Source organism: Ranitomeya variabilis, chromosome 8 (assembly GCF_051348905.1).
Source record: "Ranitomeya variabilis isolate aRanVar5 chromosome 8, aRanVar5.hap1, whole genome shotgun sequence".
Classification (NCBI taxonomy): domain Eukaryota; kingdom Metazoa; phylum Chordata; class Amphibia; order Anura; family Dendrobatidae; genus Ranitomeya; species Ranitomeya variabilis.
The window spans coordinates 18,284,726-18,309,632 of NC_135239.1; the positions used below are offsets into that span (position 1 = coordinate 18,284,726).

Genomic DNA, 24,907 nt, shown 5'->3' on the forward strand with positions numbered 1-24,907 from the left:
GTTTTGCACTTAGGGCTAAATCCATGGCCAAATTCATGATTTCTGAACTTAACCCTATTCTCAGGATTGGCCAGAGTTGTTTCACCCCCATTGGCATCAATGTAAAGCCTGTGTGCGATTTGTCTGTTTTTGTTTTTGCAGCTGTGAAAATTAGTTTTGCAAATATTTTCAGTCCTGCCACTTCTTTGGGAATTGCTTTCGTGCAACCAGAGTCTCCGTGTTTCTGTAGCACAAGCCACAATTTTGCAAACATTCTGAAAATCTCATAAGAAGCGAAGTGTAAAAGGGATTTTCCCACGAACAAAGAAAATTTTAACATCGAGTTTAATCAATACATCTTGGAATAATAATAACTTCCACAATTGGATGTGTTAAAAAGAAAAAATATTCCTTCCATGTTCCTGCACAGTAAGACACCGCCATTACACAGTACACAGCAGGGGCACATTTATAAGATTATCTCAGCACAGGAACATTTTTTTTAAACACATCCAAATGTGGAAGTTATTATTATTCCAAGATCTATTGATTTAAAATGAACTTTATTCATGGAAAAGCCCCTCAAAGGGCTGATTCACATAACCGTGTAGCGGCCATGTTTGCTAATGTTAGTTGGGGTCAGGAGATTGGTGTTTGGGCTTCAAATTGCAGTTGTAATATAGATGATAAAATAAGTCCGCCAGGCGCTCATGTGAACAAGTCACAAATGATAGCAGCACATTTGTCTCCCATCCTGTTATATTATTTGCTGACCGGAGCTGGCTTTTTTCACACCCTTTTTCCGTGGGCCCAGATCTGCCAAATCTGAAAACATTTTTGATTTATACCCGATTGCAAAAAAAAAAAATGTCCCCAAAGGTGGAAAACTCTTTAACCATTACTCCTTATCAAGCGCCTAGGAGATAATTTGTTTATCCTGGAATACTCCTAAGCCATTTTTCTAGTGAGGTGGAGTGGCGTCTTGTATTGGACACTCATTGTTTCCACTCTCTGGGGATAATGATACTTTTTATTTTCCTGGCCTCTATTCGATCACCTCTTTTTGATTCTGTTCAATCCTTTTTTTTTTTTCTTAGAGTCTGAATGTGGCGCAAGATTTGGCAGCGATGGCTTTCTGCGCAAAAATCCGTAATGCTCGGAAATACGAAGTAGACTCCGCACCTCCTAAAGGGCTAGAGATACATTTCTACCTGGGAGACAAGTCTCCGATCTCATTTACCGAAGGAACGTATATAGCGGAGGATCTGCTCGTCGAGGCGGCCCAGAAATGCAGTAAGGACGCTGTTTCCAGCATATGACTTTCATTTTATTTTAATGCTAAATGTTTTAATAGTTAGTATATATATATTATTTTTCTTCCTATAAGATATCTCCCCGTTGTGCCACAATCTGTTCGCACTTTACAGCGAGAAGGACGACCTCTGGTTTCCTCCAAGTCACCTGTTCAAGATAACCGGCAGCACTTCTATGAAGCTTTATTACCGGGTCAGGTCAGTGACATCTGGATTTTAGAATTTAATTTTGGGTTTGGACAGATGTTGATTGAGGGTCTCAGTCGGTACCTGTGGTGTCCATTAAGATAAAGGCAGAAATACCTTTTTTTTTTTTTTTTTTTTTTTTTTTTTTTATAAAATCTGCTTTTTTCTAAAATTCTCTCAGCTGATTTATGAGCACACATCAAAGTAGGCTGTACAGGAAAACAAAAAGCCTGTATTAAAGTCAAACTGAAACTTTTCTAATTAAACCAAATTGCAAAAAAATAATTTTTAGGCTGAAATAGGTGTATTTATTTAAGTTTAAAGCGTATCTGTCACCTAATTTTGGGCCTATAAACTGCGGCCACCGCCTTCAGGGGCTTATCTACAGCATTCTATAATGCGGTAGATAAGCCCCCGATGTAACCTGAAAGATAAGAAAAACAAGTTAGACCGCTGCGGTCCGGTCCGATGGGCGTCGCAGGTCCGGGTCCTCCCATCTTCATACGATGTCGTCCTCTTCTGTGCTTCCTGTCGCGGCTCCGGCGCAGGCGTACTGATTTGCCCTGTTGAGGGCAGAGCAAAGTACTGCAGTGCACAGGCGCTGGGCCTCTCTGACCTGCGCACTGCAGTACTTTGCCCTGCCCTCAACAGGGCAGATAAAGTATGAAGATGGGCTGTAGATAAGCCCCTGATGGCGGAGGCTGCAGTTTAAAGGCCCAAAATTAGGTGTCAGATTCCCTTTAAAAGAAAAAATAATATTCCCAAAGGTGGACAGCCCCCTCTTTATTGGTGGCAAGTACTGTCAGGGCAATAACGGAGCGTAAGGGTGACTTTTAGGACGCTGCAGCTTTTGATAATGATTCTGTGTGTTTGGGGATGATGATTATTTGCACACAACCTACTTTCTTCATAGTAGTCCCATAGTATCGCACTTCCCCATCTCCGTCCACATTTCCCCCGTTTTTCTGATGTCCTTTCATTAATCTGCAGCTGTGAATGTTTCTGGGCCATGATGTCGCCCGTCTAACAGGAACAGTAATCTGTCGGGGAAATTCAGCTGTTCTGGGTAGTGACGTCGCCTGCTCATTAAGAACTACATATAAAGATAACCACTTAATATAAAAATAAATATATAGATACAATTATATGACCTGATGTTATCGCTACCCTGTGCAGTTTCCATATGAATGGCCACGGGCTTCCTTAGTGCCTGTGAGGACTATTTCTAGTGATTGGCAGGAACCTGACAAATTAAAGAATCACAGCTGTGAAGTAATAAGATGGAATCGCACTCCTCGTGTATCAGGGCTTAGAGCTTTCAGAGGTCCCTTTCTTTCCCCCAAAAAATCACAACCCTTTGGTATTTTCAGTCTCGGTCTCAATGTCGGAGTCTACCTACAGACACGAAAGGGCAAACTACAGCTGCATCCCCTTCCTTTACTGTTTTCTGTATTATTCCAGAATTGAGAAGGTTTTTGAACAAATAAAGTAGCAGTCTTGCAATTTTCTCACTAGTGACTAGGGGTATTTTAAGCTCGAGACTTCCTGTCTTTTCAGGAAGAGTTTTCAGCAGTTTCCTTATCCACAGATAAAGGTTTACGATGACCGATAACTCCCACTATATACAACTGGATCGTGATGGGAGAGAAAAATAAACAGCGCCCAGCTAATGACAGATCCGATCTTACACACGGTCTTACAAAATGTAAAGGGGTTGTCAAATACTGAACTAGCTTCATCAGTTCAGGACCCCAAATAAAATAAAATCTGTATATCCACCTCTCACATTGGCGCAATGTCGTTGCTTCTGTTCTTTAAAAGTTCCCAGCGGCCACTCACTAACTGCAGCCTACCTGTGACACAAGTCACGTCAGTCTCCAGGAACTACGGTGCCGGAATGCCGTCGTTGTGAGAGGTGAGTATACGGTGTCTTTACTTTTTAGTTTTGGTCCTGAATTAATTATGCTGGGGTTATCCTGTAGTGACATTCGGCAAGAAAAGCCGCTCCCAGCCATGCGCCATGTTGGAACCGCAGCACCGCTGTATTCAGTTAGTTGCCATTGTGTGGCAATTCTTCACCGTGTGTGCCCCCAATTCATCCAATTAATACAACAGCGGAAATGATTGGGGTGTTTATGGCGTGCTAGTCATGTCATGTTATTGATGCAACCTCCACATCTCCATGATGCAATTCTCCTTGTGTTTGGGGGTTGTTTTGTCTCCCCCCAATGACAGATGTTTGGGGAAAGAAGATTCGGGCTGATCAATGGCCGAGACGTCTTGCAGCAGCTTACACTCCTCTTCCCAGTGAGACCACGTGCACATTCGATTGAGTCAAGCATGCACTTGTAGGAGAGCCTTAGAAAAAAATACCTTTCTTGTTTCAGTGGTAGTGGCCCCCAGGGCTTAATAAGGTGTACATGAATGTTTATAATGTCACCGCGGCCCTCAGAGAAAACATTGTTGCCAATACTACTCCCAACCTCCCTCCACACAAGTAAAGAGTGGCCCCGCTGGTTCCCAATGGATTGATGAAAACTCCCCAACCTCTAGTGACAATAACCCTCTAAACTCTTATTTCTGCACATATGAAAGAAAAAAAAAATGAAAAAATAAATAATATATTACATTTTTTTTTTCACTTTTGCAGGGTTGAGCTCTAAATGCACAGGAGGGGTGGGGAGAATTGCAGCCTTTTTTTCTTTCTTTGTTTTTTTTTTGTTCTTCTGATACCTTTCTGAAGGGCCCAGGGGCGGCCGATGTCTCTTCCTTCCTCAGCTTGTGTAAGATGATATCTGACCTCGGTGGTTTCTCGCAGCGTGCACACCCTGAGCTGCGGTGCACGTATGAGGAGCAGGACGCTGCACACAACAAACACCACCTTCAGCAACATGAATGAACAGTCACAAACCTGTTTTGATACAACTTTTTGGAGTTTTGGAAGTGTCTGCTGGCAGGGGCCACAATTATATATAATGCATGACTCGAGGACCGGATACAACCGTCCTAAACGTGAGCCACAATATGGGGCTGGAGGCAGCATTCAGAATAAAGAACTGGTTTATTTATCTATGCAGACATGGGTGAATAAGGAAGGCTTTATGGAGAATGCGCCTCTATTCTATTATGACAGTAGCATCATATGTAAACAGTGCGGTGCGTTGTCTGCCCCCAGCTGCACTGCACCTATAAACCACACAGAGGATTATACCAGCCCTACCCAGATAACCTGGGAAACAGACTCCTCCAAATATTGATTTTACAGGTTGTCCCACCATTAAATATGTTTATAATAGCTTTTTTTTTTTATTTGTAAAAAGCGCTAAAATATCACATCCTAGATATCTCTGAATGAAATATTCCTGTTGCAAATTTTTATTCATTGCATAGTGGAATGTGTTCAGAACAATAAAACATAACAATTATCAATGTAAATCAAAATGAATATCCCTTGGAGGTCTGGATTTGGAATGATACTCAGAATCAAAGTGGAAAATCAAATTACAGGCTGATACAACTTCAGTGGAAATGCCTCATGACAAGGAAAAGATGCTCAGTAGTGTGTGTGGCCTCCACATGCCTGTATGACGCCTGGGCATGTTCCTGATGAGGCAGCGGATGGTCTCCTGAGGGATCTCCTCCCAGACCTGGACTAAAGCATCCGCCAACTCCTGGACAGTCTGTGGTGCAACGTGATATTGGTGAATGGAGCAAGCTGTCCCAGATGTGCTCAATCGGATTCAGGTCTTGGGAACGGGCGGGCCAGTCCATAGCTTCAATGCCTTCATCTTGCAGGAACTGCTGACACACTCCAGCAACATGAGGTCTGGCATTGTCCAGATGAAAGCAGGTTCACCCTGAGCACATGTGACAGATGCAACAGAGTCTGGAGACGCCATGGAGAGCGATCTGCTGCCTGCAACATCCTTCAGCATGACCGGTTTGGCAGTGGGTCAGTAATGGTGTGGGGTGGCATTTTTTTGGAGGGCTGCACAGCCATCCATGTGCTCGCCAGAGGTAGCCTGACTGCCATTAGGTACCGAGATGAGATCCTCAGACCCCCTGTGAGACCATATGCTGGTGCGGTTGGCTCTGGGTTCCTCCTAATGCAGGACAATGCCAGACCTCATGTGGCTGGAGTGTGTCAGCAGTTCCTGCAAGATGAAGGCATTGAAGCTATGGACTCTCCCTCCCTTTCCCAAGACCTGAATCCGATTGAACACATCTGGGACATCATGTCTCGCTCCATCCACCAACGTCACGTTGCATCACAGACTGTCCAGGAGTTGGCGGATGCTTTAGTCCAGGTCTGGGAGGAGATCCCTCAGGAGACCATCATATATAGATATCCGGGGAACGGGTGGGCCAGTCCTTAGCTTCAACGCCTTCATCTTGCAGGAACTGATGAGAGATATATATATATATATATATATATATATATATATATATATATATATATATATATATATATATATATATATATATATATATATATATATATTATATTTTTTTTTGTTTATTTTCTTTAATTTCCCGATTTGAAATTGCTGCGTAAGTGGAAAGGATCTTCTACCTCTAATGTCCCTTCGCACCTCTGCTTTTTTGGCTGCATGCAGAAGTGGGCCGGTGGATTTACCTTTGAAACTGGACCAAGGTTCAGACACTGCTGCGGAACTTCTTGTTCTTACACCACCACAGTCTTCGCTGCCCCAGTGTCTGTGTTCTGAAAAGCCAGAGCTGTGTTACTTCTGGTAGTCCAGGACCTGGGCGGCACAGAGGAGCAGTGAAACCCAGGTCACCATGACAAAGCTCCACAAATGTCCCCCCATAATAGTGTAAAGGCTGTGAACTGTGCATGCCACAGAGCGAAAGAAAATTAGTAATTGAAGCTTTAATTTATTTATTTATTTTTCTAAAAAAAGGACATTCCCTTTAAAGAAATGATACATAAGAGTAATGAAATATACTAGCATGGAATGGCGCCTCCTGTTGTTCAGTATATAGAAATGTGCACATCAATGTGTGTGTGGTGGTCGTTCTCGGTACTGCAGCTCATATCACATTGATTTTAATAGGATTTGAGCTGCAGTACTGAGAACGGCCACAACACTCTGTGTAGAGCTGAGCTGCAGTACCATGAACACCCACAACACGGTGTATGGAGCTGAGCTGCAGTACTGAGAACAGCCACTACATGGTGTATGGAGCCGAGCTGCAGTACTGAGAACGGCCACTACATGGTGTATGGAGCCGAGCTGCAGTACTGAGAACAGCCACTACATGGTGTATGGAGCCGAGCTGCAGTACTGAGAACAGCCACTACACGGTGTATGGAGCCGAGCTGCAGTACTGAGAACAGCCACTACACGGTGTATGGAGCCGAGCTGCAGTACTGAGAACGGCCACTACACGGTGTATGGAGCCGAGGTGCAGTACTGAGAACAGCCACTACATGGTGTATGGAGCCGAGCTGCAGTACTGAGAACAGCCACTACACGGTGTATGGAGCCGAGCTGCAGTACTGAGAACAGCCACTACATGGTGTATGGAGCCGAGCTGCAGTACTGAGAACAGCCACTACACGGTGTATGGAGCCGAGCTGCAGTACTGAGAACGGCCACTACACGGTGTATGGAGCCGAGGTGCAGTACTGAGAACGGCCACTACACGGTGTATGGAGCCGAGGTGCAGTACTGAGAACAGCCACTACACGGTGTATGGAGCCGAGGTGCAGTACTGAGAACAGTCACTACACGGTGTATGGAGCCGAGCTGCAGTACTAAGAACGGCCACTACACGGTGTATGGAGCTGAGCTGCAGTACTGAGAACAGTCACTACACGGTGTATGGAGCCGAGCTGCAGTACTGAGAACAGCCACTACACGGTGTATGGAGCCGAGCTGCAGTACTGAGAACAGTCACTACACGGTGTATGGAGCCGAGCTGCAGTACTGAGAACAGTCACTACACGGTGTATGGAGCCGAGCTGCAGTACTGAGAACAGCCACTACATGGTGTATGGAGCGGAGCTGCAGTACTGAGAACACCCACAACACGGTGTATGGAGCTGAGCTGCAGTACTGAGAACAGTCACTACACGGTGTATGGAGCCGAGCTGCAGTACTGAGAACAGCCACTACACGGTGTATGGAGCCGAGCTGCAGTACTGAGAACAGCCACTACACGGTGTATGGAGCCGAGCTGCAGTACTGAGAACAGCCACTACACGGTGTATGGAGCCGAGCTGCAGTACTGAGAACACCCACAACACGGTGTATGGAGCTGAGCTGCAGTACTGAGAACAGTCACTACACGGTGTATGGAGCCGAGCTGCAGTACTGAGAACACCCACAACACGGTGTATGGAGCTGAGCTGCAGTACTGAGAACAGCCACTACACGGTGTATGGAGCTGAGCTGCAGTACTGAGAACAGTCACTACACGGTGTATGGAGCTGAGCTGCAGTACTGAGAACAGTCACTACACGGTGTATGGAGCCGAGCTGCAGTACTGAGAACAGTCACTACACGGTGTATGGAGCCGAGCTGCAGTACTGAGAACGGCCACTACACGGTGTATGGAGCCGAGCTGCAGTACTGAGAACGGCCACTACACGGTGTATGGAGCCGAGCTGCAGTACTGAGAACAGCCACTACACGGTGTATGCTGCCGAGCTGCAGTACTGAGAACAGCCACTACACGGTGTATGGAGCCGAGCTGCAGTACTGAGAACGGCCACTACACGGTGTATGGAGCCGAGCTGCAGTACTGAGAACAGCCACTACACGGTGTATGCTGCCGAGCTGCAGTACTGAGAACAGTCACTACACGGTGTATGGAGCCGAGCTGCAGTACTGAGAACGGCCACTACACGGTGTATGGAGCCGAGCTGCAGTACTGAGAACGGCCACTACACGGTGTATGGAGCCGAGCTGCAGTACTGAGAACAGTCACTACACGGTGTATGGAGCCGAGCTGCAGTACTGAGAACGGCCACTACACGGTGTATGGAGCCGAGCTGCAGTACTGAGAACGGCCACTACACGGTGTATGGAGCTGAGCTGCAGTACTGAGAACAGTCACTACACGGTGTATGGAGCCGAGCTGCAGTACAGAGAACGGCCACTACACGGTGTATGGAGCCGAGGTGCAGTACTGAGAACAGTCACCACACGGTGTATGGAGCCGAGGTGCAGTACTGAGAACAGCCACTACACGGTGTATGGAGCCGAGCTGCAGTACTGAGAACAGCCACTACACGGTGTATGGCTGATCTCTCATCTTCCTCATGATCAAGGATACCCCACGAGGTGAGATTTTGCATGGTGCCCCAGAATGAGGTCGATTGACGGTCATTTTGTATTTCTTCCATTTTGTTACTACTGCACCAACAGTTGTCTCCTTCTCACCCAGCGTCTTACTTATGGTTTGTAGCCCATTCCAGCTTTGTGCAGGTCTATGATCTTGTCCCTGACATCCTTATAAAGCTCTTTTGATCTTGCCCGTGTTGTAGAGGTAAGAGTCTGACTGATTGAGTCTGTGGACAGGAGTCTTTTATAAAGGTGACTATATAAGACAGCTGTCTATAATGCAGGTAACGATTAGATAAGGAGCGTCTAACTGGTCTGTGGGAACCAGAACTCTTACTGGTTGGTAGGGGATCAAATACTTATTTCTCATTGCAAAATGCAAGTACATTTATATAATTTACCCAATGTGATTTTCTGGATTTTATTTTTGATATTCTATCTCTCAATGATAAAATTAACCTACCCTTAAAATTATAGACTGTTCATGCCTTTGTCAGTGGGCAAACTTACAAAATCAGCGAGGGATCAAATACTTATTTCTTTCACTGTATGAAGCTGGCCGGATCGCTTATTATATATCTTTTGCTTTATTTTTAGGTTCATTTTTACAAATTGGCACGGCACAAATGATAATGAGGCATCGGTCTGGAGATATTACCCCAAAAGGCAGAAAGACAACTATGACAGTAAACAGGGGTCCCCGGATGGGACCCCAATCCTTGATGCCAGCTCCTTGGATTATATTTTTGCACAGGTCGGTCCGAACATTGTTTTATTCCTCTCCTGGATGGTGGGAGCTGCTAGGTAGCAATTATGGGGCGCAGTATCCTCTATCTCTCCAGTTACATTTATTAGATTTGCTTTGATATGGCAGATCCTGGGAAAATGTCTTTTTAATTATTTTTTTTTAATAGAAAATCGCTATAAAGTCAAATGTTTTAAATTGACAAAAGTTTGAAAATATAAATAATAACAATAATTTTGTCCCTCTCACCTTGACATTGCTGCTAGGGCCAATATGAGTTGGTGAAGTGTCTGGCGCCTGTTCGGGACCCAAAAAGTGACCATGAGATGCATGAAATTGAGAACGAGTGCCTAGGGATGGCGGTGCTGGCGATCTCGCACTACGCCATCAAGAGGAACATGCAGCTGCCGGAACTTCCCAAAGATATTAGGTTAGTGATCGGCTCGCCTGCATTTCCGCCATCTTCTGTGATGTCCAGGGGATAAAGCAGGGGCCGTGCTTATCTGCAGAACTTGCCCATGGGCCACAAGGGGTTGTGCACTTAACATTGTGTTCAACACTTAACATTGTGTTATGTCCTTGATCTGGATGAAGCTTTTCAGAAATCCTGCAGGTTTGGCCGATCTCTTTAACTTAACCCCTGAAACTTCTATATTATGCCGAAGGCGCTCTCACATCAAAAATTAGATGAACACAATTTAAAATTCTTATTATTTTATATATTGCATGGAAAGTGGACGGCACCGGCCTTGTCCATTGCACACATTATTTCTTCAGTATTTTATGCTTTTTGCAGATTTTTTTTTTTTTTTAATTCTAGTAATTTACTGCATTTTATGAGCGATTGCTCATGTGAGATTTGTCATCAAGTTTTTTTTTTTTGTTTTTTTTAAGAGCAGAAATACTGAGATTGTACACCCTTTAAAAAAAAAAAATGTAGAAAAAAACAAAAGTTGTGTTTTAAAAGTTTGCCTGTAGGGAAAAATAACCCAGAACAATAACATTTCAACAGAACAGTGAGGAAGCGTTGTCGTGAAATCCCATCCATTTTGCTGTTAAACCCAGCTGAATATGTATGCTACGTGTGAACATGGCCTTATGCTGACTATACCAATTTGGTGAATGTCAGACAGTTTGGCCAACTATAGGTTGTTGAGACTCTTTAGAAAACACATTCACACTTGGCAGCACAGAATGGAGCACGTATGTGTATTGGGGGGCAGGAGAATTGGCTCTGGTGCTAGTGGGCATTCAGCTAACTGCCATATTAGATGGAAGGACACATGTGGGGTGTGATTCAGACTGCAATCGTGCAGCCGCCTGACGACTGCTCCAGGTAATTGCCATTTGTGCAGATGTAGCTACGAGCGTGCAGGAAGCTCAGTACATTACCGCTCTGGCAACAGGAAATGGTTGCACAAGAAATCGTACAGCTGCAAAAGTGACAATCTGTATAACAGGTTTTTGTCGTCTTAGCTGAAGTGCCAGCCATTGTGTCTTGGAGATTAATAAATCTGTGACTTCTCCCAATTTATCTTCCAGTTACAAAAGATATATCCCCGAAACGTTAAACCGGACCATAAAACAAAGGAACATTCTCACCCGACTGCGGATCAACAACGTCTTCAGGAACTTCCTGAAGGAATTCAACAATAAAACCATCTGTGACAGCAGCGTCTCGCCTCACGATCTGAAGGTGAAGTACATGTCCACCCTGGAGACGCTGACGAAAAATTACGGAGCAGAGATCTTCAAGGCGACGTCTTTAAGAATCAACTCAGAAAAACCATACAAATGTGAAGGGGAACATGAAGTTATGATTACTGGAAACGATGGGATTCAATGGAGGGTGAAACCAGTGGTAAGTAGAAGGGAAATAGAAATAGGTTGATGACGCAGGACGAGAGCGCCTCCTCCTGTGAGGCAGAGTTTCTGCATCTGGGAGAGGATTCTTGTCATGCGCCAATATCAGACTCGTCCAGGGATGTATTGGAGACTCCGTGGGAAACATGGCGGTTACACGACTCGCTCCTCTTCTACCACAGCAATCTGATTCTTGCACTCAGGTTTCTGGATAATGTAAATTCTGCACCTCGGGTTTCTCTGTGGGTGCAAATATCACAGACACCCCTGTAGCCTGAGTCATTGTTATACCATTCACAGCCAAGAAGCGACTCTCTCTACGGTGTTATTCATTATAGTCTTCATTTACATTTGTCTTTTCTGAATGGACCAGAATAGGACACATTTCATTAATGGTCGTTCCAAAGGACAAGGCTTTCCTTTATGTGACTTCCAATCTTGGAGGAAGTAGATAAGGCTGAGGGTCGGACGCCCATTGGTCCGTCACTGAGCCATGATGACTTGTGAATGCCGCACCCCATGACGTCGCCTTCATTGCGGAGCCATAAATATTGTCTATTTCTATTATAACCAGTTTGCTGAGGGTTTACCAGTAAAGCGATTGTCACATGTGACTGGGTGCTTGGTATAACGGGGATGCAACACTGCATATATTAGTTACCTACACTTACAAAAGTGTTTGAGATTGATGCATAAGCATTGGACCCTCAGGTGTCTTCTGGTTTATGGTATCTAAGGCAGGGTGCACACGATCTGGAAGTGGCAGCGCTTTGGATTGGTGAGATTTCTCTTGCAGATGCGGGCATCACTGGACGCATAGTGGGCATTGGATTTCTTGAATTCCCATCCACTAGGCTGCAACAGGACGCTGCGGGTGGGACCCTGCACAAATATGCAGCGTCCAACCCGCAGCGTTTACTGATCATGTGCACATACCCTAATATGTAAACGTAGCTTGCACAGGATAGAAAATAATTCCTATTTGCTGATATCTGTCCTTTATTGATCATTCTGCCTACAGCTTGATCCCAATGAAAAAGAGAAAAAAATAAAGAAGAAGAAAGAAAACCATAAAAACAAGAACGACACCAAGTTGAACAACAAGAACCAATGGAGCTTCTTCTCCTACTTCCCTGAAATCACTCACATCGTCGTGAAGGAGGACACAGTCATCATAAATAATCAGGACAACAAGTGCATGGTAAGAAGCAGACAGACAGTGAGGCCGCGGTTACACTGCCGGCCCCGGATGCATTAGGCAGACAGAATATTGCTGCAGGCTTAGATGATAGATGGTGCAGGTCAGGTCTGTCTTGTGAAGGATCCTGCAGAGCGTTGTGGCCACCAGTACAAGCGACAGCCACAATAGTAGTGTGAACTCCGCCTAATCCTTACAGTATGAAATTCCAAATACAGCGCAATAAATGTATCCTCTGTCCATCCCATGTCTCTGTCTATCTGATTTTTATGTTTTAAATGTCTCATGTAGGAGCTGAAGGTCCCCTCGCAAGAGGTGGCGCTTTCCTTGACAGCCTTGATAGATGGGTACTTCAGATTGACGGCAGACGCTCACCACTATCTCTGCACTGACGTTGCTCCCCCTCTGATAGTGCACAACATAATGAACGGTTGTCATGGGCCAATATGGTAAGTGATAAAGTGAGACTTTTTTATTTGTGCATCACATGTATATATCGCGTGCTCTGCAGTATCAGAACCACTGCCAGGTGAAATGAGTAATGGTGGTTATTGACAGTGGTGCCTGTTAGGCTGGGTTATATAAGGAAGCAAGTGATCAATTCTTGATGTGTTGAAAGCAGGAGAAGTGAGCAAAATGTAAGGAACTGAGTGACTGACAAGGTCCAAGTAGTGATGTGTAGACAACTATCAGAGCATCCAGTATATGGCAGGTCTTGTGGGGCGTTCCTGGTGTATGGCCGGTCTCGGGTGTTCCCGTTCTACTACAGGCGGGACTTGTGGGGTGTTCCTGGTATATGGCTGGACTGGTGGGGTATTCCTGGCAGGACTGTGGATAAAGTGCAGCACAAATTCATCTCAAAGCCGAGATCCTCAGATCAGGAATAAACAGATATTTATAGGACATTTCAGAACTTTCCCAAATTCTTATGAAAACATTTCCAGCACATCATGCAATGTACTGCTGTACCCAATGTATTAGGCTACGTTCACATTTGCGTTGTGCGCCGCAGTGTCGGCGCCGCAGCGCACAACGCAAACAAAAACGCGGCAAAACGCACGCTAAAACGCTGCGTTTTGCGCCGCATGCGTCGTTTTTGGCCGAAAGTTGGACGCAAAAAAAATGCAACTTGATGCGTTTCTTGCGTCCAACGCTTGCGGCCATGCGGCGCAAAACGCAGCACAACGCATGTCCATGCGCCCCCATGTTAAATATAGGGGCGCATGACGCATGCGGCGCCGCTGCGGCGCCCGACGCTGCGGCGCTGACCGCAAATGTGAACGTAGCCTAATATATTTTAAGAGTATGCTGTGAGACTTGTGGGGTGTTCTGGGTATGCTGTCGGACCTGTGGGGTGTTTCCGGTATGCTGCGGGACTTATGGGGTGTTCCGGGTATACTGCGGGACTTGTGGTGTGTTCCCGATATGCTGTGGGACTTGTTGGGTGTTCCCGATATGCTGTGGGACTTGTGGTGTGTTCCCGATATGCTGTGGGACGTGTTGGGTGTTCCGGTTATGCTGTGGGACATGTGGGGTGTTCCGGGTATGCTGCGGGACTTGTGTGTTCCCGATATGCTGTGGGACTTGTGGTGTGTTCCCGGTATGCTGTCGGACCTGTGGGGTGTTCCCGGTATGCTGCGGGACTTGTGGGGTGTTCCCGGTATGCCGCGGGACTTGTGGGGTGTTCCCGGTATGCTGCGGGACTTGTGGGGTGTTCCCGGTATGCCGCGGGACTTGTGGGGTGTTCCCGGTATGCCGCGGGACTTGTGGGGTGTTCCGGGTATGCTGTGGGACTTGTGGGGTGTTCCTGGTATGCTGTTAGACCTGTGGGGTGTTCCCGGTATGCTGCGGGACTTGTGGGGTGTTCTCGGTATGCTGCGGGACTTGCTGGGAGTTCCTGGTATGCTGCGGGACTTGTGGGGTGTTCCGGGTATGCTGCGGGACTTGTGGGGTGTTCCCGGTAGGCTGCGGGACTTGTGGGGTGTTCTCGGTAGGCTGCGGGACTTGCTGGGAGTTCCTGGTATGCTGTGGGACCTGTGGGGTGTTCCCGGTATGCTGCGGGACTTGTGGGGTGTTCTCGGTAGGCTGCGGGACTTGCTGGGAGTTCCTGGTATGCTGCGGGACTTGTGGGGTGTTCTGGGTATGCTGCGGGACTTGTGGGGAGTTCCTGGTATGCTGCGGGACTTGTGGGGTGTTCCCGGTAGGCTGCGGGACTTGTGGGGTGTTCCCGGTAGGCTGCGGGACTTGTGGGGTGTTCTCGGTAGGCTGTGGGACTTGCTGGGAGTTCCTGGTATGCTGTGGGACTTGTGGGGTGTTCCGGGTATGCTGCGGGACCTGTGGGGTGTTCCCGGTATGCTGCGGGACTTGTGGGGTGTTCCGGGTATGCTGCGGGACTTGTGGGGTGTTCCTGATAGGCTGCGGGACTTGTGGGGTGTTCCCGGTAGGCTGCGGGACTTGTGGGGTGTTCTCGGTAGGCTGCGGGACTTGCTGGGAGTTCCTGGTATGCTGTGGGACTTGTGGGGTGTTCCGGGTATGCTGCGGGACCTGTGGGGTGTTCCCGGTATGCTGCGGGACCTGTGGGGTGTTCCCGGTATGCTGCGGGACTTGTGGGGTGTTCCCGGTATGCTGCGGGACTTGTGGGGTGTTCCCGGTACACGGTCGGTCCTGTGAGTAGTATACATCACATGACTTATCAGACTCAAAGGATCTGTTGCTAATGGGTGTCAGATACCACAGGGCGCCTCCAGCAATTTTGTAATGTCTGTGCCTTTATTGGTCAGAGAGGGTAGCTGCTCAATATTGGACATAGTTTTAATGTTATGTTCCATTAGTATCATACTTCCCTTTTAGTATATATACTTAAAGGGGTTGGCCACTTTCTCTTTTGAGTGAAGTTTCCTCACACACTGGCCAGCACTTCTGTTCATACAGCGGCGGCCGGTGGAGGGTCATGTGACCAGGCACGCCCATCATCCTCCTCCAATATAAAAAAAAGATTTTCCAAGTGAGGTGTTTTATAATTGGGCGAGGCTGATGGGCGTGCCTGGTCACATGACCCTCCACCCGCCATTGTACAGACAGAAGTGCTGGGCAGTGTGCGAGGAAACAGCACTAACGAGAGTGTGGCCAATCCCTTTAATTTAAGGGATTGTCCATCTGCACCTGTTCTTGGATGTGAAGCACTTGCTGAGTCATTATAGAGTACTTCCAGGAATGGTGACTGCGGCCCCCACAGATATTTTTTTCTGCCTTTTTCTAATTCTTGATTTCGGTTGATTCTTCGCTGTGTCTCACAAGGAGATAACGTTTTTAGACGCTTTGTGCGGTGACTCATAGGGAAATCCCATCCTCCTATCTGTATTTACTTCTGTGATATTCGTATGTAGTGACATTTGTCGGGTTGTTCTCTCCCCTCTCTTCACCAAAAAAAAAAAAAAAAAAAAAGTGTTTTAACTCTTTGAATGCCATGACTAGAATAGTATACCTCTTTTACCCGTCACAGCCGGATACATGCTGTCAATCTCTTTCTTGGCACAGCCTCCAAAGGTCCCAGGAAGGGAGAAAAGACGCAGGAACCTTTCTTCATGTTATCGCCCTTCTCACAGCCTTAGGGCTGTGAAAAACGATCTGCGTATGGGCCGACCGCTGGTCTCATGAACTGGCCCGTACTCTGACCGTGATACACTGACGTCTGAGTTCGTCCTTTTACTGTCCTCACTTCCCCTGTACTTCCTCCAGGATGGGTTGGGGGCGAGGTGTATACAGGAGCCTTTCTTTGTTATCACCCCCCATCACAGCCAAACCTAGCGCTCAGACTAGATGATGACGTTATTGATGACCCCAAAAATAGTGTCTCTTTTTGTTCTTTAAGGGCGGGGTCACACTTGCGAGTGCAATATGAGAAACTCGCACGAGTCTCTCGCATCAGTACCCGGCACTGCCACCAGCACTCTGGACCTGAGCGTTCAGCTGCATAGAAATATATGGAGTGCATTTTTCATGGTCATAGTGCCTTAGTGACAAAGCTTGAGTATAGCAACACGTCCTATTACATCAAATTGGCTGCAAAGCCTGGAGGCGAAACAGTCCCGTCACAGAAAACCATGTCCTGCATGATCTTGCACATTTGTGATTTCTCCTGTTTCTATTGTAGCACAGAATATGCCATAAATAAACTGCGCCAAGAAGGTAACGAGGAGGGGATGTACGTCCTGCGGTGGAGCTGCACAGATTTCAATAACATTCTCATGACGGTGGCGTGCTCCAAGATATCCCAGGTAAGAGGATGTAATCTATTTGCTAAGTTCATTACCGGTGTAGGAGCAGAACAATTAAATGAATGGCGGGAGAGCTTGGCAGACCCCATTTGGCTAGAACGGGGGTCTGCCTGATTTCCATCATGGAGGTTCCAAACATGACAGATATCAACGAAGCCTTAGTGTGCAACTTATTTGTATGTTTCTTTTTATTTATTTCTTTGAAGTATGAATCCAAGAACCTGAAACAGTACAAAAATTTTCAAATAGAAGTCCGAGACAAAACCTTCAGCTTGCTGGGCTCGGACCGCGTCTTCGACAACTTGAAGCAGCTGATGGAGCACTTAAAGGGACAAGTTCTTAGGACGGACGACGTCAGCTTTACTCTGAAAAGGTGCTGTCCTCCTAAGCCTAGAGGTGAGATGGGGGAACTGTCCGACAATTATACCAAAACATAACACAACCTGCAGGACCCCCACATAGTCATGGAGATCTAATATTATAACACAGAATATACCCCTGGAATATCCTCGTTTCTTATTTTAAGAATGTCAAAGTGCATATATATATATATGTGTATATATAGAGTCCTGGGTTCTAATCCCACTCAGGACAACATCTGCAAAGAGTTTGTATGTTCTCTCCGTTTTTGCAAGGGTTTCCTCCCACATTCAAAAGACATACTGATAGGGAATCTAGAGTGTGAGCCCCATCGGGGACAGCGATGATAATGTGTACAAACTGTAAAGCGCTGCGGAATATGTTAGCACTATATAAAAATAAATATTATTAAAAATAAAATATATATATATTTTTTTTTTCCTCCCATTTTTTTTTTTCTCTGCAGAAATCTCAAACCTACTGATTGCAACGAAGAAAGCAATGGACTGGCAGCCGGTGTACCACATCAGCCAGCTGAGCTTCCACCGGATCTTGAAGGATCAGATTATACAAGTGAGTCCAGCGCTCGGTCATATAGACGAAGTCATCCAGTACACACTTGTTTTTTTATATTTCTTAAGACATTTCTGCAATTGAAGAATCTGGAAATGTAATGCACCACAGTGGTGTCTGCGAATTGCTACTAATAAGCTATGTTGGCTTTTGCAGCTAATTTTCTTTATTGACCCAGAACATGTTTGCAATTGGCCTTGATTAAAAGTGTGTTCATATTTTATATCCATAACGGATATGCAGACCTATGTGTTTCCATGGAAACAGACAACAAACACTCTGTAGTCAGATGCTGCAGTCCTCCTCCCTTCTGTCTACCTCCTATTTCTTGCATTCCTATTCACGTGATTACTGGAAGAGGATATGATTGCAGGATCTGACTACTCATGGTTTTTGTTGTCTGTTACCATGGAGACTTTTCTTTTTAATTATGTTGCACGGTTGCTTTACTTAACTGATGGACGTTGCCTTTTCAAGGCATTTTTAAAGAGATTTGCTCTATCTGGACAACCTCCCATGTAAATATGGATCAGTTGATTGAGAGAGATCCAGCTGCTCGAACTGCCAATGATCAGCTGTCATCACAGGATTAAGCTGCAGGTCGCCTCACATGTAGGGGAAATGTCGTATTACGTGCCAGCCATGTTTTTTTGTCCTGCGGATCAAGAGCTGCAATGTGTAAAGATGCAGAGATCTTTAAACATTTCCTATACCATAACATTTTGTACTGGAAAGTATTGACAGTATATAGCTGTGCGGCAGAAGTTCTATCCCTCCAGAGCTGCACTTCAGGTTGGACTTGATGCCACTGTAGCACCGTCTCGTGTGCTTTGCGGCTCAGTGCAATCCTGTAGGAGCACAATAGTTGTGTGATTTTGGGTGTTTGATTGATGTCCCCTATATAAGATATCATAAAAGCATTATTAAAAAAAAAATCTGTATTGCTGAAACTTAGTAAAGCCTTTCTAAAGTTTCGCATCCTGCGGTCACATCCGTATATTTATCTTGTAGATGGACCATCTGGGAAGAGGAACCAGGACGCAGATCTATGCAGGAAAACTCAACTACAGGGATGATAACGACTGTGAGGCAAACGGATCAGAAAAAGACATTAAGGTCATCCTGAAAGTGCTGGACCCCAGCCACAGGGATATCTCTCTGGTGTGTTGACATTTTCGTTATCTGCACTCCCACACTGACAGCAAAGGATCACTGACTTGTGTGTCGGCGCCTGCGAGCCCTAAAATAAACCCATGACAAGTCCCCCAGATCTCCGTGGCATGGTGATCGGCCATGGACAAATGCACCAGCAAATTTTGAGGCCAAATTTACTGCGTTTATAGTTTCTGATCAGAAAATGCTCCCAAAGCAGAATAACCTCTTTTTATTTTCATCGAATAGTGTAATCAGATGTGTTATTCTATACAGCAGCATCCAGAGAAAATGGCTGCGACATACTGTACACAAACTATGAGGGTAGGAGGATCTTCTCTGCCTAAAGGTCTAAATAGTAATCTTCTGCTTTACATATTGTACTGGTGCAAGGAGATACATCTCTATATACCGGAACATGTCTGTATACTTGTATGTTACAGGTAAAAACAAAGTCTAAGAATTTTTTATTTTCTCCTACAAAATTTCTAAAAGATGCTGAAAAACAATCAATTACAATAATCAAATTTTTTTTATAAAAAAAAAAAATCACAGATCAGTAACTTACATGGGCATATTTAATGGGTCCTGTACAGGGACCCCTGACAGACTTCTTTGAGCCCCTTCCCAGCACCCCTGATTTACATTTTTGCACCTTTTGTCCCTCCCCCTTTTTTTGTGAGTTATAACTTTATTTTTTTTTTTTAATTTCTCCATCAATATTGCTGTATGAAGGCTTGTTTTTTTTGTGGGACAAGTTGTAATTCTGAATGGCACCATTTAATTTTCCATAAAATGTACCAGAAAATCAGGAAAGAGAAATACAAGTGTAGTAAAATGGCATAAAAGAAGCAACTCCGTCATTATTATTTTGGGTTTGTTTTTATGGTGGAAAAATAACCTTTTTAATATTAATCTCCAGGTCAGTACCGTAAGTCCAATACCAGACCTGGATAGTTTTTTTTTTTTTTTTTTTTTGTGGCAATCTGATGTTTGTTGTTTTTTGTTGCATTTTTGTGAGACGTGCAGCTTTACGGCACTTACCATATAGGTTAAATAATTTAGAATAATTTTTTTTTTTTTAATTGGGGAAAAGTGCATTGATTAAATTTTTTTATTTTTCTAAATACTATGGGGGGAGGGGGGGGGGGGGTTCCTGGAACTTGCGATTGTCTGATCCAACATGGTAAACCTGTAACCACCTTTCTGGGGGGCACATCGCTCTGCTCCCCCACCACTTCCTCCAGACTGACCTTTTCTGTAATAAAAACTTCTGCAACTTTCTAAGGACCCATTCACACCTGATCGTACCCACAATTCCCAGACCACCGATTATTGAATGTGTTTGTGTGTGCCTTCATTCTACATTTTTTCATTCCTCTTTTTATTTCTCAGGCATTTTTTGAGACTGCAAGTCTGATGAGGCAGGTGTCCCATAAGCATATCGTCCTGCTCCATGGCGTATGCGTGCGAGATGTGGAGAGTAAGTGAGCAATTTATATTGTACACTGCTGTAATGTAAATCTGTGTGTTCCAACCTCCCCAGCTTCTGCATAACTACAACTCCCAGCATCCCCAGACAGCCAACGGGAGTGATAGTTTTGCAATCCTTGCACAGCCTTTCACCTGAGCCAAGTTTTGCGGCTGTGTGGACGCCGTGCATCGATACTATTGCGATGTGACTGAGACGAGAAGCGATTCTCTTTATGAAGTGCAATCCTTCATGTTACTTATTATTTCAGATATCATGGTTGAAGAATTTGTAGATTTCGGCCCTTTGGATCTGTTCATGCACCGAAAAAGCGAACATCTCACGACTCCGTGGAAATTCCAGGTTGCCAAACAGCTTGCAAGTGCCCTCAGCTATTTGGTGAGATCTTCTATTGGTGCCAAACATTATGTCAGACTCCTGTTTTAATTGCATTTATATTAAAGGGGTTGTGCAGGTGAATCCAACACCTGGCCTGGGGTGGGATAGGTGGCGAGGCAGCGGTCCGAAGCTCAATAATGGGGCTGTAAACAATGCACAAAACTCTGGGAGCATCAGATGGCTGCTTGACAACTGTTCCTGAAAAATGGAACAAAAATTCCACATTATGTGGTAAAGTGAATGACGTCATTCAAAACTATAACTTATCCCCAAAAAAACCCAAGACCATATACTGCGATGGGGGATGTGAGAATAAAAAAAAAGTTATCTGTCTCAGCACAGGAAGAGGAAAAAAATAAATAAAAGTTCAAAAGTGAAAATTATCCTAGTCTTGAAGGGGTTTGAGGTTTCTCCAACTGTTGCAGAACTACAACTCCCACCGTGTCCGGGCAGTCTGCCACTGCACAGTGATGGTAATAATGAATTGTTGCACTTGATGACTTTTTCTACATTGCTGCATTCAGATACTTAATCTTCAGCGAGTAATTCTGTAACATGAGAGCGATCGATACCACTATTAATCTCCTCTTTGCGGCGCTGACATCCTTTACCCGCGGCCTCCACGCTAAACGGCTCCATTAAATCACAGACCAAATGCAGCAACCGCAATTAGTGGCTCTTCATTACCGCGGCTCCCATCCCATTAATCCTTATTGCCTGTCTCTCACTCATGACAGACGCAGCAGACTAAGGCTTAAATATTTTATTATTTCTGTGTTGATTTATTATTACCAGAAAATCTGAGTCTGCAAACGGCAAAGGACCCAAATATATTTGTGTGATCTTCGAGCACATTCACTGCATCTCCCTCCAAAGAGGTTTATGTTAGCCACAGGATATGCTCTGAATGTTTGCCGCCCCAATGTATCCTGTGAGGTTTCCGTCACATGCAAGGGTCTCTCCCCATTGTAGTCTCATAGAAACATCCTGAGAGTCATTGTGCAGGGGTCCCCTGTTCCATCTCACCAGGAAGATTCAGGGGTCTTATAAAGTGATATATTGTACAGTGACGGCAAAAAATACCCAACTTTACATGTTCAACGAAACCACAAAATCTTAACATCCAAATGTTTTATTGTGGATAATTTGTCACGTCCCCCTTACATTTTATCACCATCTGCAGTCGTCAGCCAGTTTTGCTATTAGACCGTTTTTGATTATCTCCCCCATTGTGGGCACTTTTAAGAAGTGAAATCATGAGATATATATTTTCACTTACAGGAAGATAAAGACTTGGTGCATGGAAATGTCTGTACTAAGAACATTCTTCTGGCCAGAGAAGGGATTGATAACGAGTGTGGTCCATTTATAAAGCTGAGCGACCCCGGAATACCAATAACTGTACTCACAAGGCAAGGTAAGATAGCGTCGGGCTGTGGCTCCATGGTGGGATATATGTGCCCATTTCACTCTTGGTCTCCAATTTATGGACCACTATTCCCAGCATTGCTTGACAAAGGTCTTCGGACCGAAACGTTGCCGCAGGAGGCAGAATAAATATGTGAGCTGCTTTTCACTATCTGGTGTGGCGCTGTCCTTTTCTTCAGTTTGGATTCACTATTCCCAGCATGTCTTGGCAGTTGTCGGGGATGTTGGTTGTCCTCGGTTGCAGCAAAGTATAATGGATCTCGTATCTTCTATTGTCGGATTACATTTCAGAGCGCGTGGAACGGATCCCCTGGATCGCTCCAGAATGTGTTGACGACTCCAGAGTATTGAACGTTGCGGCTGATAAGTGGAGTTTTGGGACCACCTTGTGGGAAATCTGTTTCAATGGAGAGATTCCTCTGAAGGACAAGACACTGGCAGAGGTATGGAGGGTGCAGAGAAGGGAAAGCCACAACTATTTTGTCTGAGGCCGCCATATGGGAGTCCTGTGCGTCAACTCCTACCTGACGGCATCTTTGGCTCTTCTTGTGATTAGCCGTGACTGTGACGTCACGTGTGTCATGCCGCAATGATGATACCATGCAAGGCTGGCTAATCAAAAGGAGAAAGGCTGATGCCGTGAGGTAGGAGGCTGTTCTCTGGGTTCCCGTCCTGCGACTATAGAGTACAGATGTAGATGATGGACCAGGTCTTGCGAATTGAATGGCACCAACTGTTTCATTCTTCTTTTTTTTTTATCTTACTTGCTTTTTGTAGCCATTATTGTTATTTTCAAGTCATCTTCCTCGCTTCACTCATCTCTTTAATCTTGTCCAATGTTTTGTGCCTTTTATTCCAGAAAGAAAGATTTTATGAAGGCAGCTTCAAGCTGACGGAACCATCGTGTGTGGAGCTGGCCAACCTGATCATAAACTGCATGAACTACGATGCCAACAGGCGACCCTTCTTCCGAGCGATAATGAGGGAGATCAATAAGCTGGAGGAGCAGAGTGAGTGCTGATGCTGAGAGTCGGGGGTCACTACACTTATAGTTCTCATGTTCTTCTTCCCTTTACTCCCGAGACTGAATTTTCTCTTCTCTCAGATCCTGACATCGTGTCCGAAACGTCTCATTCTGCACAAGTTGATCCCAGTTTGTTTGAGAAGCGGTTCTTGAAGCGGGTCCGGGACTTGGGAGAGGTGAGCGTGGCCTCTTGGGTCTCCTTCCACAATTGGCCGTAATCTCCTGCTGTCCACAGACAACTCATTCCTCTCCGTCTTATCTCACAGGGTCACTTTGGGAAGGTGGAGCTCTGTAGATACGATCCAGAAGGCGATAACACCGGAGAGATGGTGGCTGTGAAGTCCTTGAAGCCGGGAACAGGAGGAACCCACATCTCTGACCTGAACAAGGAGATCCAGATCCTGCGCAATCTCTACCATGACAACATTGTGAAATACAAGGGGATCTGTGCAGAGGACGGTAATGATTACGGGTCACGTGTCCTTATGGACCAGATAATAATGTCCAAAGTAAATTGATCAGCATGGTGCATTTGTTTATTCTTGATACAATGAAGGACACCGTGACAAAATCTGACAAACCCCATAATTGTTAATGGGTCTGTTGGGTACCATTTGTGTCTTATCATGTGATTGATTCGTCCCTGGGATGGATTTTTATTTATCGAGACACAGATTATAATTCATTTAATCTGGATCCTAACGGTTTGCACCATGGTGACCAAAGTCAGACCGATGATTGGTCGGAAAGGACTTCAAGGAGCTGTAAATCTGCAAACTTGCAGAAGTTGTGTGCCAGGTGCTCTATTACGCGGCACACCCAAAATCCTGTATGCTCAGTGTGAGACTAGAAAATACCTGCCGACATGTAGTAAATCAGCAGATTAGCGTTGTCAGATAATATCGGCCTGTCGCACATAGTGTCTGGTCATGAGCAGTTTTCCAGTCCGGACTGCATTTTATTGTAATCTTTCTGGTTGCTTATATCACCTCTTGTTTTTGTAGGTGGCAGCGGCATTAAATTAATCATGGAGTATCTTCCCTCCGGAAGCCTAAAGGATTATTTACCGAGGAACGTGAACAAGATAAACCTAAAGCAGCAGCTTCAATATGCCATTCAGATTGCCAAGGTATCGCGCTCTGCACCGCTCCATCATCTTCTGTATGGCTGCAGTATACTGGGAGGTCTACGGACTCCTGATGTACATGGACAGCAAATGGAGATCTTAAAGGGGTTGTTCCTAACGATCGCTGGGATCTGCGGAGCCTCGTGAGAATGGAGTGAAGGTCGAGCATTGCCACCTCCTCTCCATTCATTCCCTATTGGACCGCTTGAAAATACCAAACGCAACGGGACAGATTTCTCTCCTATTCTGACAGTTTGTTACAATGTATCAGTGCTGATAAATCATATAGGTCTGGATTATAGGATATTGGGGAGTGCTTGCACTGGATAACAATGTAACAAACCCTCAGCTGTGAGAAGTATCATGTCTGTACAGGTTTTCACCCTTTTGGATGGGAACAAGAATGTTACTATTAATTGACAACAAGTGGAAATCTTGAAAAATATTAATCAATTGAAGCAAAGTATTAGAGCAGAAAAATGATTAAAGGGGGGGATATGCAG

At 45.3% G+C, this 24,907-nt stretch overlaps 1 protein-coding gene across 2 annotated transcripts in view; it reads left to right on the plus strand.

Moving 5' to 3' along the window:
* The window catches only part of JAK1 (Janus kinase 1), a 100,487-nt gene that overhangs the window by 72,965 nt on the left and 2,615 nt on the right, over positions 1 to 24,907 (plus strand). For both annotated transcript variants that reach the window (XM_077278214.1, XM_077278213.1), the window contains exons 3-21: positions 1,077 to 1,272; positions 1,367 to 1,490; positions 9,386 to 9,542; positions 9,800 to 9,963; positions 11,076 to 11,394; positions 12,418 to 12,597; positions 12,886 to 13,043; positions 16,748 to 16,871; positions 17,078 to 17,267; positions 17,698 to 17,804; positions 18,816 to 18,965; positions 20,352 to 20,439; positions 20,699 to 20,826; positions 22,108 to 22,243; positions 22,546 to 22,697; positions 23,114 to 23,264; positions 23,360 to 23,454; positions 23,545 to 23,737; positions 24,283 to 24,407. In XM_077278214.1, the coding sequence (XP_077134329.1) occupies positions 1,107 to 1,272; positions 1,367 to 1,490; positions 9,386 to 9,542; positions 9,800 to 9,963; positions 11,076 to 11,394; positions 12,418 to 12,597; positions 12,886 to 13,043; positions 16,748 to 16,871; positions 17,078 to 17,267; positions 17,698 to 17,804; positions 18,816 to 18,965; positions 20,352 to 20,439; positions 20,699 to 20,826; positions 22,108 to 22,243; positions 22,546 to 22,697; positions 23,114 to 23,264; positions 23,360 to 23,454; positions 23,545 to 23,737; positions 24,283 to 24,407 (2,907 nt within the window). In that variant the 5' untranslated portion in view covers positions 1,077 to 1,106. The remainder of the gene's footprint in view (positions 1 to 1,076; positions 1,273 to 1,366; positions 1,491 to 9,385; positions 9,543 to 9,799; positions 9,964 to 11,075; positions 11,395 to 12,417; positions 12,598 to 12,885; positions 13,044 to 16,747; positions 16,872 to 17,077; positions 17,268 to 17,697; positions 17,805 to 18,815; positions 18,966 to 20,351; positions 20,440 to 20,698; positions 20,827 to 22,107; positions 22,244 to 22,545; positions 22,698 to 23,113; positions 23,265 to 23,359; positions 23,455 to 23,544; positions 23,738 to 24,282; positions 24,408 to 24,907) is intronic.